Consider the following 18,455-nt stretch of genomic DNA (forward strand, 5'->3'; position numbering starts at 1 on the left):
GTGAAAACCTAGGTCCGCTGTTAATGAATTTTATATATGGTGAAAATAAACATTGTATTAAAGTTTACAACTGAAAGTCTGCAAAGGGTAACAATGGAAATCTGTGGTCTGCCTTTATGTTGGTTTCAAAACTCTCACTTCCTGACAGTAGTCACAAATCTAATTTACATTTCTCCTTCTGAGTCAGAGGGTAATTTACAAAGCCAAGAATGACTAATATGAGCCCTAATGATTGAAATATCAAGCTTTTAATGAGTCAGAATACACTTGCTTGTGATGAAAGGTGGCTTACATGCACAGATGATGCCATCGTGCAATACTTGTGCACAGATGTAGACGGACAGTTTGCGGTTTTTAATGGTCTCAAAGATAGAGCCCAAGAAAACAAAACAGTGCTCTTACTTTACCGTACCGAACCAAATCCGTTCAACCACTTGTGTCATAGAGAAACCAGCTTTTGTATAAAATCGGATGTTCTTTCAAGAAAATAAAAAAAGAAAAAGAAAAAAAATGCTATTCCTGAAATAACGAAACCGAAATTCAGCACACCGCTATTGTAGTGCTCGTCTGTACTTGACTCATGATAATTTGCAGAGTCTAATAAATATTGAACGTAAAGGCTGATTTCTAGCGAAAGAAAAACAAATTAGTTCGACAAGACAGAATAAAGTATGAAATGCTACTTACCTGCACTCTATTGAGTCAGCAATTCACTATGTCCTCCCACCACAGATTTTCTCTCCTGCTCAGATGGGCTTTGTTCAAGTAACACAAGGGTTGACAAAGCACCTCCCATGTGAGATCCCCATTAATGTGAATGACAAGCTCACAGTGTAGATAGCAACTCTAAACAAAGATCGTCTGAGCAGAAATCTGCTGGGGACCGCTACATGCATGGAGAACCAGGCAAATCATTACAAATGGTACTTAATCTCACCCAAAAGCAAAACTTATTTTTGGTTGGATTTATTCTTGCTTAAAAAAAAAACCTCATCATTTATTAAATTCCTGTCTCTCTCTGGTTTCTACTGCATTTTGGTTTGCTGTTTAGATAATTGATTTTATCCAAATAGGGAGTGCCAGTATACTTTCTGCACAGCCATAGAAAGCTTTGGCTCTGAATCTATCCATGTGAAATTATACTACAATGTATGAAATGAGAAGTAGTTTACTTTATGGTAACATAAGCCAGACTTCCTACATTGCAATGAAAAATCACCAGAGATGGGGTCCCATGCTTTCCACAGGTGGTGTACATAACTTCTTTACATTAAAACTCCTCCCCCTCCAGCATCGGGTCCTTTCTGAGAATTTTTTGCCCCTACATGTGTGTAGGTCCATCTACAGACTGCACTAGGCGATTCAGCTAACTCTCTCTACCTATGCAATTTGGTGAACACAATATGTAGTTTGAAATAAAAAAAAGTTCTCTGCCGTGTGGCTAACTAAAGGTTACCCGATTCTGATGTTTGACTACTATGTATATCATCACAGTCCCACCCACCACCACTGCATAAGATGCTATTTGCATCACCGCACAGCAGCAGGCAAAGCCGCGATTATGTAATTCACATCAAACTGCGTCATCAAGGCCCCAACCACTTAAGAAGAGAGTGAACGGGATCCAGGAAGGTTGTCTACTCCGCCAGGAGATCTCCTAGACATTCTGGGATACTACTGTGATACACTGAGCACTATAATAGTGAATTCCAGCTTGAATATAAAGCGATTTTGAATGAAACCTAAACATCTTTTAATTATTTTTAATGGTATTGTGGTGATTGTAAAAAGATTATGTATTTGTTGAATCGCAGGTTTAGCTTTACTTACAGTATATGTTATTTTAGATCAAAGTCTCAGTAGAACATACTAATGAAAACATGAAAGTGAGTTAGAAATAATGACAGTATTTTTAACAACAGGAATTAAGTACATGTTTAAAGCCAATCACAACAATACCTTTAAATGATGTCTCTCTCTATTAATATACATTTTCCAGAAATCGCTGAGCAGTTATTCCTGTGACACTCTGTCTTCATGCTTATTCATACTTCGAAAGGTCATTGTGGGCACATGGAAGACTTGGTTTGGATGTCCAGATCTGACTCTCTCACAGCGTCTAAAATAAATGAAAAGTGACATTTTAATAAAAGGTAATTTGTTTTTCTTCTTTGTTGTAAATAACAACTCCTTAACATTTCACTTTGCTAACATATGTGCAACCACTGGCTCACTTCTTTAGCCAATAAAAGCTAGTGCATACAGTACTTGCCAACCCAACCTGATTGTCAGGGAGACTCCCTGAAATAGTAGAAATCTCCCTGACTCCCTGAAAAGTCTAGCACTCTCCCTGATTGTACCTTACTCCTATTATGTAGCTGTCTTATACTTTGAAGAAAAAAAAAATCTGAAAAATATACATTCAAATAGGATAATCAATGCCATTTTCCTGCATTGGCTATAAGGCACAATCATCGCTAATGCTACATGCATTTTCAAATAACGCATCTCTCGGCCACTTACATGGAACCCCTTGTGAGTAAAACACAATATATGAACTAGCCCTGAAAAGTACCAGTGTATTGTCATCAGCGAGTAGATCTTACTGAGCAACAACTGCACATATATACTGCTTTGGGACTCATTTGCATGCAAGTAAATTTTTCTACGCGTCCCTTAGGCGGAGTACTACATGTCCACTTTACTGCTGCTTCCACAATCTCCCTGAAACGCTTTTTCAAAAAGTAGGCAAGTATGAGCTAATGGCCGATTGGTAGATTTATACATTTATAGAAAGTATGAAATATTGCCAAAGAATTGTGTACATAATACGATGGTAAGCAATCCCCTAAACAAATATTTTCTGTACTTCCATAAACAGAATATCTAAATTTGCCAAAAGCATGGACTCAAATGATGATTGGGCAAATGGCAAAACTATGTACACATACAGGCAAACGATAACTATGATTGATTTCATGATTACATATCACGATCTGCTGCCAGGCATTAATGAGCCAGGTCTACAAACTTCCTATTAGGAGGTGCATATAACCAAAATATGCATATTGGATCCATGTGTATGTATATTCTACAAATAAGAAATACTGCATATGGCCCTGCTTAGGAAGGTCTATAAACGATAATGCCAAAATAAAGTGAAAAATAGACAGCTCAAGTGTATGTGTACAGTAAGAAATAATTGAGGAACGGCATTTACTCAAATTTTAAATAGTAGGCCAGTCTACAAGGGGATTTTAAGAACCTGCAATGAGGGATCACCTTACTGGCCAGCTCCAGGACTAGTGACTGTCAGTACCTATCTCTCCTGGCAGCCTGGAGGCTCTCCATTCTGTGTCTGTCAGTCTGACAGACCCAATAAATAACTGTGTGAAACTGTGTCCGCTTAGTTCCTGCACTGTCTCCTTACCAGCTAGCAACTTTATAGAGCCGCAAGACATTTATATGGCCACAGGACCTTTAGCAAGCTTGGTACCTGCCATTAGTCTGCCTGAGTACTGGTTCCTTATCTAATAGAGAAAAAAAAAAATAACTGTTGTAAAGTATTTCCCAAATCTGACTGGTAGGAGCTTCCAACCAAACAGAACTGTACATAAGAAATAGTGGAAACCAATTTGAACCACTTTTCTAGAGCAAGATTTGTTGTCTGCTCCAGGCAGCAGATGGTGGTAACAATAAGCAGGGAGGCAGGACCTATGCAGCAAACATATTTACGTTTTGGTTTCTACACTTTTTTCTTTTTACAAAAGGGTCTGTGCAATAAGGCTAAACATAGTTTGATGGTTATCAGAAATGGAGTTTGGGAAACGTGGCTGGCAATCTAGCAAATTCTGCTCTCTAAATAATGTGACTTATAATAATGTTAGAGCTATGTGGCTGGCAAAGAGGTCTGTGCAATCTAGCACTGCTCTCCAAGCATTGTGGCTAGCGGTGAAGGCTGAGCAACGGAGCTGGCAAAGCATGCAGAATGTGGCTCTGTGTGATGGGGTTTGCTCAATAAGGCCCAGATCCAGACCTGAATTATCAATTAGGCAAGTTAGGATTGCTCTAACCCGGTTTTAATGTGGGTTTTCTCAACAATTGGAGTAGAGTGCCCAAACTATTATCTTACCTAGAGCCCCATGCAGTCTTATCATGAGGGCACACTGCTAGCATAAACATTTGCCAATGGGCGAAAGTTTGTTTAGACAAATGTTACACTATCAAAGTATCTATTTTGTCTTTTAGCAGGCTCTGCACATGAAGGTTTTATAAATGCTACTCAATGTGTCAATTATTTTTGATACCATGGTTTATTCACCACTACTGTATGGGTATAATTTGTTGTAAACAGTGAAATTCACAGGTGCGTTGGTGCTAAGTAAAATGAGTCATTTGGTAACACTGTAAGGAGCTTGTGTTTCATGATTGTATAGACTACTTAATCATATTAACTTCCCTTTTGGAAACTCAAGATAATTTACATTTATCTATTTTGAACGTTAATTTATATATAATTATTTCCATTTATCTTACTTCCTTTATTTATCACTTTATTTAACCACGGTGGCTAAAACTATTGTGTTTCAAAATTCATTCATGCAGCAACAGAAAGCAAAAAGTGTTTTTATTATGGAATGTAAGTTGCCAAGGGCGGGGGAATCTTTATGTGTTAACCTACAATGCTCTTAGTTTGTAGCCAAGCATAAGCAACATGGGGAGTTATGCATACAAGGGGATTTTCTGTAGATCATGGGTGGGGTATGCAACACAAACCCACAGAGGCTATATAATCACTAGCATTCGACAATCATTATCGTTAGTAAGGTGGGGAAATAAACTCTATTAGAAAAAGGAAAACAAAAATGTTGACGTAGTAATCTTTACAGAACCCCAAGAAAATAAATCCAATAGAGAGGTATCAGTGGAATGCTCCTGTAAATCTTTGTCCTTCTACTAACATGACTTGGCTGGTATGAGTCTTTCAACATACTGTATGGTAACCATACATGGAGAAATTGTGGTCTGCTTTCAAATCTTTAAACGCTCTCTGATCAAATTTATTTAAGGAATCCGTAAATAAATATCATAGGCCTCTGGTTTTGGTTACCATCAGCATGACTGAAGGAGCATATCTAGTATTTCACTTTACAAGAAGCCAAAATAAAATCATGCTATTTTTTTTTTTTTAAGTTGACTAGGTAATGTTAAACTCTAGGGTCCAATAGTGAGAAGTGTTTGTGGTAGTTCATAGGATTATTACATTGTGCTTTAGACATCAGCATAAAAAGAAAAAAAAGTAGTAGATTAATGCATTGGATAATATCCAAAAATATGTTTGTTTCTACTAAGTATTATGCAAGAAAATTCTACACGAGTATGATAAGTAAAGTGACAGTGATTTAATAGTCTCCATTTTTTTTTGGAACCAATACATTGAAAAGATAGAGAATATTTACAGAAGACAACACTTTAAGCATGCTTGCAATTGGTTTCATGCTGACGAGAAATACAAGTCATGTATGTGGTTTAGTCAATTCCTGAGACACTTCAGCAACATGAGAGGTAGCGTTTGTACAGAAGGCATGTGTGTACAAGCAATGCCTAATATAGCATAGTGCGCTGTAGACACCAAAGTCCTACTATGGCTTGTTCTACAGAAAGAAGTTAAAGTCACAATATAACGGATGGCCAACACAAAGTAAAAATAGTTGGTCATACAAGTGTCACTCATTTGGAGATAAACAGATGTATTGGTAATTAAACTGTCATGGAACATAATCAGTGTTCTTTTGAAGCCTATGGAAAGTGAGGAATAAACACTATATACGTTAATTTGTTCTTTCCACCTAATCATTTATTATGGATATATTATTTAGAGTACTGATTATAAGCACAGCATGGAACTCAGTAAACAAACTGAAATGGAATTACAACAGATCGATCAGAGAAAGTTCTATACTTAACATGTGGACCTATAAACAGAATATAGGGTTCAATGGGATTATTTAAATAATAAAGTTATATACATTAAACAATTACTTAAGATCTATTAATCTAACGTCCCCCTTAAAAATGTGGAAATGGCAGTTCCTGCATAATTAAAGTTACTAGTCTATTCAATACAGCCTGAGAGCAATGAGTTATCAGAGCCATCTCCTGACTTAGGTAAAAGCAGAATCTTCATTTTCCAATTTTATAATATCACCAATTGGATCCTGCGGTGCTGAACTAATTTCACAAGGCCTTATTGTTCTTTTTTACAACATGGCCCAAGCTTCACAAATTAAGAATCTAAATGTGGACTCGTTCTAAAACAAGGGGTGGCTATTCAAATGAACCGTTCGCTGTTTGCGGTCTGTTCACTCCTCTATGTCTGAACGAGCGAACAAAACTTGCGTTCGTTTTTTGAAAAAATACGCCCCCTGGCCGCTCGCATCCTACGTCATGTCCGCTATTTATTAGATTAATCGAGTACATCGACCAGGGTATGAACTGCTCGCTATTCTTGGGGCTGGTGTTTGCTACCACAATTTTGCGAGCAGTTCTGGCTCTAAAATAACCCAGTGACGTGGTCAATGACGCTGCTGTTTTAAATATGCACACCCATAAAACGCCCGTTTTGACCTTTAAGCACGCCTGCGATCGGATCTCCACTCCCCGTTTTCAAGCACCTTCCCCTGTTACCACCCACATACGCCTCTTTCTGTCACTCAAATTATCAGGCATTCGCTATTTTGCGAGCACATGAATTTCGGCCGCACTGAGTTGTTCGCGCATGCGTATAACGATCCGTACGCATGCGCAGTTGGGCAAACATCGCTCGGAGCGAACGAGCAGTGACTTGCATCCGGCTCTGAATCAGGGCCTAAGACACATATAGGAGCGGATAATTATCTCATTCCACCGATGTTTGTTTCTCCTTTACTGCTCCACCCTTTCTTCCATCCAGTTTATATCTTAGAGTTTTCCTTCCATTGCAGCAGCTGGCCAGAAGGAGCACTATGCAGCAACATAACCCGGAGTGTGAGTGGGATGTATCGAGCCTCTCAGCTCTCAGGTACAAGGGTAACATCCAGACAAGGGTCCTTGTGAAATTAGTTCAGCACTGCAGGATCCAATTGGTGATATTATTTTGTTTGTGAATTGTCTTGGGAGTGTAAGGTGAACACTACTGCACCAATAGGAACCCATTGGCAGCTCAATAAGGAGCGCACTATTTAGAAACACAGTCTTATATTGATTTAGAATTTTCATTTTGTTCATTGGGAACTATGGTATAGCCCAGGGGTGGGGAACCTTTTTTCTGCTGCGTGCCATTTTGATATATAGAACATTTGCGGGGCCAGTGCAGGTCACGCCCCCTCCGAGTGACGTCACGCAGGGGCGAGGTCACAAACGCCGGTGATTACAGCAATGCCCGGAACATCCTGAGGATGCTCTGGGGAGCTGTAAGGGCAGCGGTGTAACCGTCTGAAGCGTCCTAAGGATGCTCCAGGCAGCACTGCTGCATAGATTCTGGCTGCACAGTGCCATTCTAGGCACCCTGCTAGCCAGATGAGGCTGGCAGAAAAAAGCTCAGAGGGCCAGACCAAATGATTCAGGGGGCCTTATACGGCCCCCGGGCCTGAGGTTCCCCATCCCTGGTCTAGCCCAATACATCAAGCTCCAGCAGCTTTGTCCAATTAGCACACACAATCTTTAGATGACGTTAGCCATTGTAGCTTATGGGATCTTTGGATCTCACTGGTAGATGCATCTAGTCGCTAAAATACTTTTCAATGGGAATGTGCTTCGTTGGGGCAGCCTCATTTTGGAATGGCTATCCCAGGAAGCAAAGCATTGTAAATATAGCTCAGATAAACTGGAGCCAAACAATGCAAAATTAATTGCTTACTACTAGGGGGAAAAAAACCTAAGAAATATTAAATAGGCTCCTAAATATGAAAACTACTACTACATTTTTAAATAACTCAGAATTCTAAAACACAGAAAAATATAAGAGCAGAAAAGCAAGGATTGAGAGACACTGGGACAAGTTATCTGGTGATAAATATCAGCGTCCCAGGGTCAGGCTCAGATATTCCACAAATGCACAGTATAAAATAATTCAATCATAGTAGCAGTTATGTTAAAAAGACACTGAAATAAAAGATCCATATTCATATTTTATATTGAAAACCAAAGCACTTGAAAAAATGTATCCAATTAAATAGTACATACCTCACAAAAGCCCAGATTTTAGTGGGACAGAGACAATTTGGGCATTACTATTATCCTTTATTTATATGGTGCCACAAGGGTTCTGCAGCGCCTTACAAAGTACATAAACAAATAAGCAGACAAGAAAAACAGTTATTACCAGTACAAACAATGCAGGACAAATACATGACTTATAAACATTGCTGCATAACACTTAAATAAGCAGCATGGTGTCAGCAACCAAGTGTTAGGTGCTGTTGTAAATTAAAGTACAGTATAAGTAAGGGAAGGAGAAGCACGTGAGGGAAGAGGGCCCTGCTCGTGAGAGCTTACATTCTAAAAGGGGCGGGGCAGACAAACGGGTGACACAGATGGGCTGGATTGTGAGGAAGGAACATGGAGTGTAGTGGGTTAGGATGAGCGCTGAAAAGCTTTGAGGAAGAAAGGGTTCTTGAGAGCCCATTTGAAGATTAGAAGCCAGGAAACAAAGTTATCAAGGAATTTTGAGCTAAGGCCAGGGGGGCTAGAATAGGCAGCTACTTGAAGAACTTGGAAGAGGCAAATATCATGAACATTCAATGTAAAGAATGAAACCGAGTGTTTAGAAGGTAAGAGTTGGTGGGAGTGACCAGACGATAGACGTACCCCAACACCAACACCGTGGCAACCTCCAGGCCAGGGAGTGTGAAAGAATGTCAGGCCCCCAAAGGAGATAGCTGCAGGAGTGTCAGATGGGTAAATCCAGGATTTTGTGATGGCTAGAAGATTCAAGGAGTTGGAGATGAAGCTATCATGGAAGGGGATCAGTTGATTATAGACAAAACTGACTTTCCATAGGACATAGGAGAGAGAGACAGAGGCCCTGATTCACAGCCGGACGCTCTGACCAGAGCGCTCGCTCTGAATCAGGGCTGTCCTATTTAAATTTGGAGCGGCCTTTTGGAAGCTCGCATAGCTGTGGGTTACCACCCACAACTTATGCGAGCATCCATGATGATGGTCGCGATGGTCTTGACCATCGGGCTTGCGACGAGACCCTGCGGTAGGGTCTCGCTGCCGCAAGCCCTGGAGTGATTTTGGCTCTATCAGAGCCAAAATCTCTCCCACTGACAGCACTAGTGATGTCAGTGGGGCCAGACCCAGACGGTAGCGTTCCCATAGGAACGCCTCCGTCTGGCAGCCACGCCCCCGGCACGCCCACCAAAGGGGGCGTGCTGTCAATCACCATCGACAGCACGCCCCCTTTGGTGCGAGACCCGGAGCGACAGCTTGGCTGTCGCTATCCGGGTCTCGTGCATGTGCACGACGGAGCCCCCTCCGTCGTGCGCATGCGCATTTGGGTACCATCGACCTGCTTGCGAGCGTCCTGCGCTCGCGAGCGGGTCTGAATGAGACCCAGAGTTAGGAGGAGAGAGAAGGAGATTGTTAGGGTTGCTGTAGTGTGGGGTTGAGATTGATTTAGAGCAGGGGATAAGGATTGTGGGTATGTGGTGGGCTTCTGAATGAGGAAGAGTGACAGCAGGTGGTGGGCAAGGTGGAGGTTTAGTGTGGTGTGGGTGGAGAAGAGGAGAGGTAACGTGGAGAAAAGGGAGAGTGCAGGGCTTAGTGGTGGTATAGCAGGACCATGGTGGAATAGGAGTAAATAATAATGGAGTTATGGGAGATGCGGAGCAGAGTACCAGATGGGATGAAGGAAGACAGAGGAGAGGAAGGAGAAGGTGGAAGAGACTATGGAGGAAGGAAAGAGATGGGAACTGGTTTTAGAGGAGAGAATTATGTAGCTGCTATGTGAGGGGGGGGGAGGGGGGAGCCGAAGAAAAGAGACAGTGTAGATGAGGGAATTGGTAGAGAAACGGCAGTAGTAGTGATGACAGTGAGATACAGGAACAGTACAGTTAAAAGGTCTAAAAATCAGATAAAAGGAAGAACAGTGATGGTAGATGTAAAGGCACAACTACAAGTGTGTACAATAAAAAAAATGAGTTTGGAGCTGTTAAAGTTGCAGGACTTTAAATTTAGGATAAAGTATTCTTAAAGATGTATATCAATGGTAGAAACTACAGTGGTATAGAGATAAATTGACAGTGGTAGAGGAATGATTTAAAAAGTGTAGAGTCAAAAAACATACATTCAAAAATTAAAGTGCAGCAAACTAACTGGTAGTTGCTTGCAATGCTGAAGCAGGGTGTTGGCAAAAGGTGTTTCCAGGTTATAATGAAAGCAGGTGGCTGAGTTACAAGGTATACAGAAGCTCAGAAGATCCTTTTCAATTGTTTCCAAGTTGCAAAGAGTTCTTTTTAAATGGCCTGACATGAACTTATCGGGTCCTGCCTATAGTATCCCAATTTTCCATTTGGGATATATTGTGAGGTATGACTATGCACTACGTCTTGCAAAACCTAACAAACTACTGTGTAAAGTTGCTCAGTCAATGGTGCAGCCATAATGCATGTTACATTATATCTCTCTGCCATCATACTTTAGGTCTGCTATTGCTTTAGGAATCCATATAACAAATTAATTACATCACTATGTATTTGGCTCAGATCAGGTAACATTGCATTAAACATTAAATTTTTATTGTTGGCATTACACCAACTTAGACTATAGGATTCAATGCAGAGCATCCATAGAACATAATATGTTGCTGTGCATCTCTGAGCAAGGGACTACAGCTCCACTGGGAGTCTAGTTAACAATAAGCTGTCAGAGCTACATTGATAAACATATTGTGAAGACAAGGTCATTTTTAGGCATCATTGCCTTTGAGCCCATATTACTCATTACCCACACGCTTGCATTTATGTAAGATGCTGTCATTCAACATATTTGGAAGATAATTATATGAAATAAACATGCAATGTCTTAATTTCAGCATTAATAAAAATAATGATACAATCTGTCATAATGACTTTTACAGGTCTTAATCAACTTCAACTAATAATCCTGCCCAGCCCTGCCCCTTATATATTCTTATTATTGAAGACTGTGTTCCAATAAAGTGATACACCAAACAACCTGTTTAAGCACCACTCAGATCCTTTGGCGAGGCATGCAGCATATCGGGAGGATGTTCAGTACTTGCAGCTAGCATTACTGGACACAAGTGGCTGTGCTCCCAAACCAATTACAGATCTGCTAGGAATAATCAGGACTGGCCAAATCGTCCATCATTTCATTTTTAAGCTCAAACAGGTTCAAATACAATAATATAATATAATACAATTATCGTAACAACGCTATTTTTTTTTGTTTTTACTTATCTCTATATTTCCTTTAATGTTTGAAATGATGAATTCCAATAAACCTTCTATGATCTTTCCCACCCAAATATCATTCCCTCTTTCTAAAATAAAATATCTACCCCTTAGTCTAGGGGTGGGCTAAGTGGTCCCCCAACTGCCCAGGTCATCCCACGTGGTAAGCCCCCCCCCTCTCTCAAATATTCTAGGCATTTGTAGGTTTACATGGCAGTGCGAGATAGATGGTCAACTGTACTGGCAGCAAGAGCTGCCAGTGACTACTAGGGGTCCCTTGTCACTTCTGTCCTTCTGCTCGGTGGCTTGTTAGGTAGAGGATTACATTTCTTTTCACCCCATCTTTTAGATCTCCTCATCACTATACTGGCTGATCTCTCACTGAGAGGTATCACACTCATCTCTATCAGCGTGTATTCACACTCTTGCATTTCGACTCTCACACGTAAGGATCAGCTGAACTTTAAGATTACTATTACACTAGACTTTGCACCTCTCACTCCTATTACTCTTGATATGGTTCCTTTCTAGTCCCTCTTGACACTTGACTTATATTAGCCCTTTCTCAAGCTACAGCTCTCACTTAAATTAAAGCACTTTGGATTACAACCCCTTAAAGACATCACTGCCACTCTTTCACCACTAGGTGGCATTGTACATATCTTTAAACAAGTAGTCACTTCATATGTGAAGGTACAGTTACCTTGGAAATGCTTGCCTGAGAATACATTTAGCTTGTAATTCTGATTTTTAATTTTGCTTTAAAATGCCAGTGACTATTTTTTTCAAAATTTTTGTTGTTGCGGGAGATGAGGTACACATATACAGTTGTACATAAAGATGCCTATATTGTGCACGAGGAAAGATGCATCTGCTGACTCATGTTTCCATGTCTGTGTTTTGATGTGTAAACATTGGAAAATAGCATATACTGTAGCTGCATCCAGGGCCGGACTGGCCATCTTGCACTGCTGGCAAATGCCAGAAGGGCCGATGGCCAGATGGGCCTGTCTGGCCGTCCACAAACCAGTCTCCTGGGCAGCACTATGCTCAAATACATGGAGTTTCATGTGCAGCCGCGTCACCATGTAGTGACGTCATGATACGGCCGCATAGTAATATCATGATGTCACCAAGCCAGGTATGAAAAGCGCGGCGGAGAGTGGAATCTAAGCGGATGGCCAGACGCTATCTTCAAGTTCAGACACCTCCTTTGACCTGGTGTGCAGGGCTGCCCGGCATCACCTCTTCCCGGATAGCACTGTGCTCAGTGGCTGGATGTGCAGTTGCGTTGTGATGTCATAACGCGACTGAACACTGGCACTAGGAGCTGAGGACACAGTCCAGTCATCGGATCTTACAGTTCTCCTGGCGTGAGCAGCATCAGGTCAGGACATTGGCAGACATGGTCATGAGGAGACCAGCGGCATCCTTAGGAAGCCGTGCAGCCAGCAGCACACGGACCGGAAGCAGTCTCCTTGCTCCTAAAAGAAGAGCAAGCAGTCCCAGTCGATTAACTTGGCCAATGAGAGGGCCCGCATACGGGTGCTGAATAAGGCACTCTCCCAGTTTAAGACCAGCCTGCCCTCCCAAGCTGAACACCCTGTGCCTGGCCTCCAGCTGCTGATGGCACAGCACCAAATCCACACCAGCTGATGTCACACAGGGGGATATGGGAGGCTGCTAGAGGGACACAGGGGTAAGTGAGTTTCTGGGGGGGAGGCATAATGTGTAAGGGGCAATACTGTGTTGAATAATGTGTTATAAAGGGCATTACTGTGTGTGGCATAATGTATAATGGGCATTACTGTGGCATAATATAGGAGAGGCACTACTACTGCAAGGCATAATGTGTTATAATAGGCACTACTACTTTGAGGCATAAAGTGTATAAGGAGTTCTACTGTTTGGGATAACATGAATAGGCTCTACTGTGTGACGTAACTTGAATAAGGGACACTAATGTATGGTGTAATGTGATGAAGAAGCGTTACTGTGTGGTGTAATGTGACTAAAGGGCACTACTGTGTGGCATAATTTGAATTGGAGGCACTATTGTGTGGTTGTGCACCTTCCCAGCGAGACAACACTTTTTTTTCGTCGTGCACTCTCCCTGCTTTGATTATGGATGGGGGAACCAGTGCTCTTTATGTACACAGGGCACCAAAATGCGTAATTACGGCTCTGCTTTGGTGTGCACTGATGTGTTCTCCTCTGTGTTCAGCACCTCTACCCTAATAAATTCCTACAGTGAACACTATCTGATCCTGCAGAACTGATAAGTTAGGGCTTGGTCAATTGGGAAAATACTTTCCCTTTTCTGTGTGTGTGACCTCGGCCAATGAAGTGCCAGGTTTACCTAACCAACCAAATTCCAAAATGTCTGACTATGGCACATGTTTGAATCCCCCGCAGGATGTGCTCTGTTGTGTGTAATTTAATACAGAGAATGATGTACACTTGTATGTTGTTCTAATATTAATTATATTTGTAAGAGTATAGACTAAGAAGTGGCAGGAGTCAGGAATAGTAAGGGGAGGAGTCTATGCAGGAGCCAGATGCTGACACGAGGTGAGCCTGTGTGCAATGCCAGGGTCTATTTTTAGTCTCAGTCCGACCCTGGCTGCATCTGGAGCGAAGATAAGCCAATCACCATAATTACCAACTACAAAACTTTCCTTCAGTTAAACCAGGTGCAAAAAATGTATGTATTCTAATCAATTTATTTCAATATACACAAAATATGTACAGCTCTAAATTCAGATGCAACTTGTGCAGATGTGCAAGGCGTCTATTTAGCACCAAGATACATTTTTACTGAGCACAAATATCTTTTTGTGAACATCTACTAAAAAATAGAAGGAAAAAAAAAACTAGCTAAGACACTATAATATCACTGCACCATACACATGCAAATGACATTTTCCCATCTAGGTGAAGGGAGTACATCACAAGGAGGAAGAAAACAATTAATTAGTAGAATCACAAATACAGAAATGGATATAACAAAAATAGATTCCTTCCCTTAACTGTCCTTTCATTTCTATTAAAACAAAAATATTCTGCATACTATTTGGATAGTATATGCAATTAATGAAAGTACAGAGGTAACATTTTCAAATGAGAACAATGCCAGATAACTGCCGAAGATGTTGACTATTTTTTCGACTTCTCACAAACAATGACACATTTTTATTTGAAATTGAAATTTTATTTACATGGTATGTAACATGACTTACTATGTTCTATTTTTGCTAATCTGTTGATTTTGTGCAGACACCAGAATAGGAATGCGTGTTTATATGTTGCATGCATAACAGATTTTGTTTTACAAATAAGTTTTGCCCAACGTGGTATGGACTGATCAGAGTTTTACAAGTACTTACTGCACTTCTTGTCACAAAACCGGGACTTAGTCATACTTATCCTGTCCGGTGGGTTACTCTATCCCAGAGCGCTGTCACTACATTCCTGAGGGTCATGGGTGAAGTCATGTTGACTCTGATCAGGTGAGTGCTAATCCCCATCTGTCTGCTGTGCGCACATGATCTCCTCCTCATATCCCCTGCAAGAGTGCCCTAATTAAGACTGCGCCTGCCACTAGCACATTGTCGGAACAATGTTTATTACCTCTATGTGTGCCCGTTTATGTGCAACCTCCAATCCGCTGCCTGAACCCTGTGCTGCTTTCTGTTGGATTTCTGCGAACCGCAGCTGCTTCATCTACTCTGCAGTCCTGCGCTGTGATCATACTTCAGCCTGGACCTTTACCAGCCTGTGTTCAAGCTACTGCTATCACCGGTCCCAGGATGGGTAAACTCTCTGATTCTAATCTGATTCAGTTACTGCTATTACTGGTCCCAGCCCGTACTTTTACTGCTATCACCAGTCCCAGCCTGGTTCAATTTCGGTTCGGTTACTGCTATCACCAGACCAAGCCAGGATCCATTCCGCCTCTGTTACCACTGGTCCCAGTCTGGTTCACGCCTTCGGATACACTTTGGATCTGTTACTCCTGTTGCTATTACCTCTGGTCCCAGTCTGGTTCAAGCCTCTGGTTCTGTTGCTGTTACTTCTGGTCTCAGTCCAGTTCAAGCCTCTGGTCCCATTCCGGTTCTACTACTGTAACCTCCAGTCCCAGTATGGTTCCTGTTTGGCCCAAGCCTGTGTTAACTTTTGGTTCCAGTCTGCACAGTAGTCTGAAGTCTCCTGGCTGTACCATCCACAATCCTGGTGCTTCAGGTACCAAGTCTTCAGCCTAGTTATTCAAGCAAATCCTCTGATTAAAACTCTCCTGCTTATTGCAGGTAGAAGTGGACTTTACCTATACTGCACTTCAGATAACTTTGCTGCTCTGCAATTATATTCTTATACTCCGCATCGCAGCTCCTGATCTAGTTTTGGGACTCTCTACTCACCAGACCATCGTTACCAATATCAATGGTGGTGGTTTTCCTGAGAGTCTTCTCTAAGTGTTAGCATTCACGCTGAGTGTCTGCTTCAGTTTTCTCTCTGGTTGCCGGGGACTGGATCTAGATTCCTCTTTGAGGGTGTAGGCCTCCATATGGGCTACCAATTACCTGTATTACTCGTTGCTCTGTCCCCTGAGTTCTCAAACACTGGTTCCAACCCTTTTTCCCTGTATTCAGGATAAGGGGTTGAGATCCAATCAATTGATTCCATGGGCAGACTGGGAGCCTTCCAGAGGTCACTAACCTCTCTGAAGGCACCAAGCATTTAACGCATGGGTCACACACATGAGTAGACTCCTAATTCAATCACTACAATTCCACTACAACTTGTCAGCCCAGCCCAAGGGTCCTGGTTCAGATTCAGATCTGAAAACCCTAAACAAGACACCTAATATTAATGCCATCTTAAAAGCATAGAAATGGAACATATAATACTGTGGACGTTATTTTCAAAAATTCAATATTGACACTGCACAGTGCAAAAGCAGCTATGGACTGGCTGCATGTCTCCTTTGAAATGGCCCTGAGGTGGTCTCGTGTGTCTCTGCTTTTGGGGAAAAAAACAAAACAGTTTGTTTTCCATGGTTTTCTGCACATTGCAGGAAGACAAATGCAAATACTATTGCTGGTTAACCTAAATAGATATTTTGACTCTGTGTGATAAATGGATGAAAGCAAATGACCAGTTGCTATGGGATGTGAGTTGTAATTACATTTGGGATAGATGGTCTGATTGGGAGGATTTCACCCTGCCATATTGGTGTTCTGACTATATATACACAAGGCCTGCAAGCCTGGTTTGTGTATATCTTTTTGAACATCAAGAAGGATTTTGCCGCTGTGAACATAAGTGTGCTGTACCCCATAAGCCAAGGGGAAGAGTATTTTTGAAGACTATTTGAGCAATAACCATCTTGCCTTTACAACGACTTCATCTGAATCCTGCGACCACAGAATTGCGACAAATGCTATTCCGTTCTCCAGCTGTTGTGGATTGAGCCCATTGTCTTCAATCTCAAGCCCTCTGCCAGCTACCGTGCAGAGCCTGGTCCATTGCAAGGGATCAGGAAGTATCAGCCAACACCAATCAGGAGTTGTTGCTGCAGTTTGTCTACGCATACGCAGCAGAGGTGTTTCTATGTGCCGATGGTAGGAGCCTGGGAGAAATAGTTCCCGGTGCCAGTGTAGGAGCCTGGGTGTACATAAGCGGTTCCAATCGCCGATGGTAGGAGTTTGGTAATGGCAGCAATGTTACACGCCCATGGCGCAGTGGGCAGTCAGTAACAGGCTGTTACTGACAGTAAGAGGGAATCCCTGATACCCCAAGATCCAGTGGGGATCAAAACTAATCTGATAGGGTGGCAAGTTGAGGTCATCTGGTAACAGCCTCCTTAGGTCCAAAAAGTTGGTATGGTGCAAGGTCATATATAGTGTTGTAAGTTAATTATCTGCAGCCACAAGATTTATATAATACACACTCTCTGTGACTGCAGGCTAGTTGGCACTGTTTATAACCTGAATTTTAAGTGTTTGACCACACCCATATAACTCAGACCACACAGTGAATAGTCTAAGAAGACAGCCTGGATGGTAGAGCGAGCATCTAAGGAGATGGCACAGGGGGCAGCTGAGGAGTCCTCCAAGAGGCAAGAAGAAAGTGACGGAGTACCGATTGTAGACAGACCAGAAGACTGTCCCAAAAATAATTGTATTATGCTAGATAGGAGCTCAATGGAGTGAGTTCAAGAAGATAGAACTATGGATGATCTGTGGTGTCACGCAAGTCTCAGAGCACCAGAAGGATATGGACAAGAGGTCTACCCCAGGAAAACCATATTCAACCAGAGAGGATCTCAGGAGAGTCCTATATTTCTTGAGCAAGGAAGAGAATGACCATAGTCATTGGGTTAGGAATAAAAGTTATCATTGCAAAGACTATGGGTCCAACGCAGAGCTGGATACGATTGCGCCCCAAATAGCACGCGTTATGCCAGCCATAAGTCAGATACACTTACATCCATGTTTTTAACCATTTGTTTTCCTTGTGAAAGACACATGCTATTTTTGTATTCGATAAAACTTAAATAAAAACAAACCATAAAAACACCTCTCGAAAACAATATATGCACAATTAACAAAGAAAACACAATAAGCAGTGAATTTGCAATCATACAATCAGAAGTGGTTAGGAATTGCTGGCCATCATCATTTTGTATGTGCACCTGCCCTCAAACAGTCACATATGAAACAGCTTTCGCAGTCCTATATACATGTTTGTGCCAGTCTGCATCTGTTTGCAAATTTTGCAAAATTTGCCTTGGTCAGTCCTCCTCATCCAGTGTGAGAGGTTTCATGTGTTCTGTTATTTTGCTTTACAATTGCTGACAATTAGGTTTCCCTCTAGAAATCACATGACAATTATTTTAATCAAATCCTTAATATGGTTAATATTGTATGATATTTAATTGCTGGGAAACTGTACTTTTACTTGGGTGGCTAAATAAGACGCAAGCACACTTGTAGC

At 41.6% G+C, this 18,455-nt stretch overlaps 1 protein-coding gene across 3 annotated transcripts in view; it reads right to left on the reverse strand.

The window, feature by feature from the left end:
- The window catches only part of BACH2 (BACH transcriptional regulator 2), a 344,951-nt gene that overhangs the window by 196,638 nt on the left and 129,858 nt on the right, over positions 1–18,455 (reverse strand). For all 3 annotated transcript variants that reach the window (XM_088470806.1, XM_088470825.1, XM_088470814.1), the window contains one exon: positions 1,960–2,119. In XM_088470806.1, coding sequence (XP_088326932.1) covers positions 1,960–1,992 — 33 coding nt within the window. In that variant the 5' untranslated portion in view covers positions 1,993–2,119. The remainder of the gene's footprint in view (positions 1–1,959; positions 2,120–18,455) is intronic.

The sequence above is a fragment of the Taudactylus pleione genome, unplaced genomic scaffold (assembly GCF_031769625.1).
Source record: "Taudactylus pleione unplaced genomic scaffold, aTauple2 ptg000015l, whole genome shotgun sequence".
Taxonomy (NCBI): domain Eukaryota; kingdom Metazoa; phylum Chordata; class Amphibia; order Anura; family Myobatrachidae; genus Taudactylus; species Taudactylus pleione.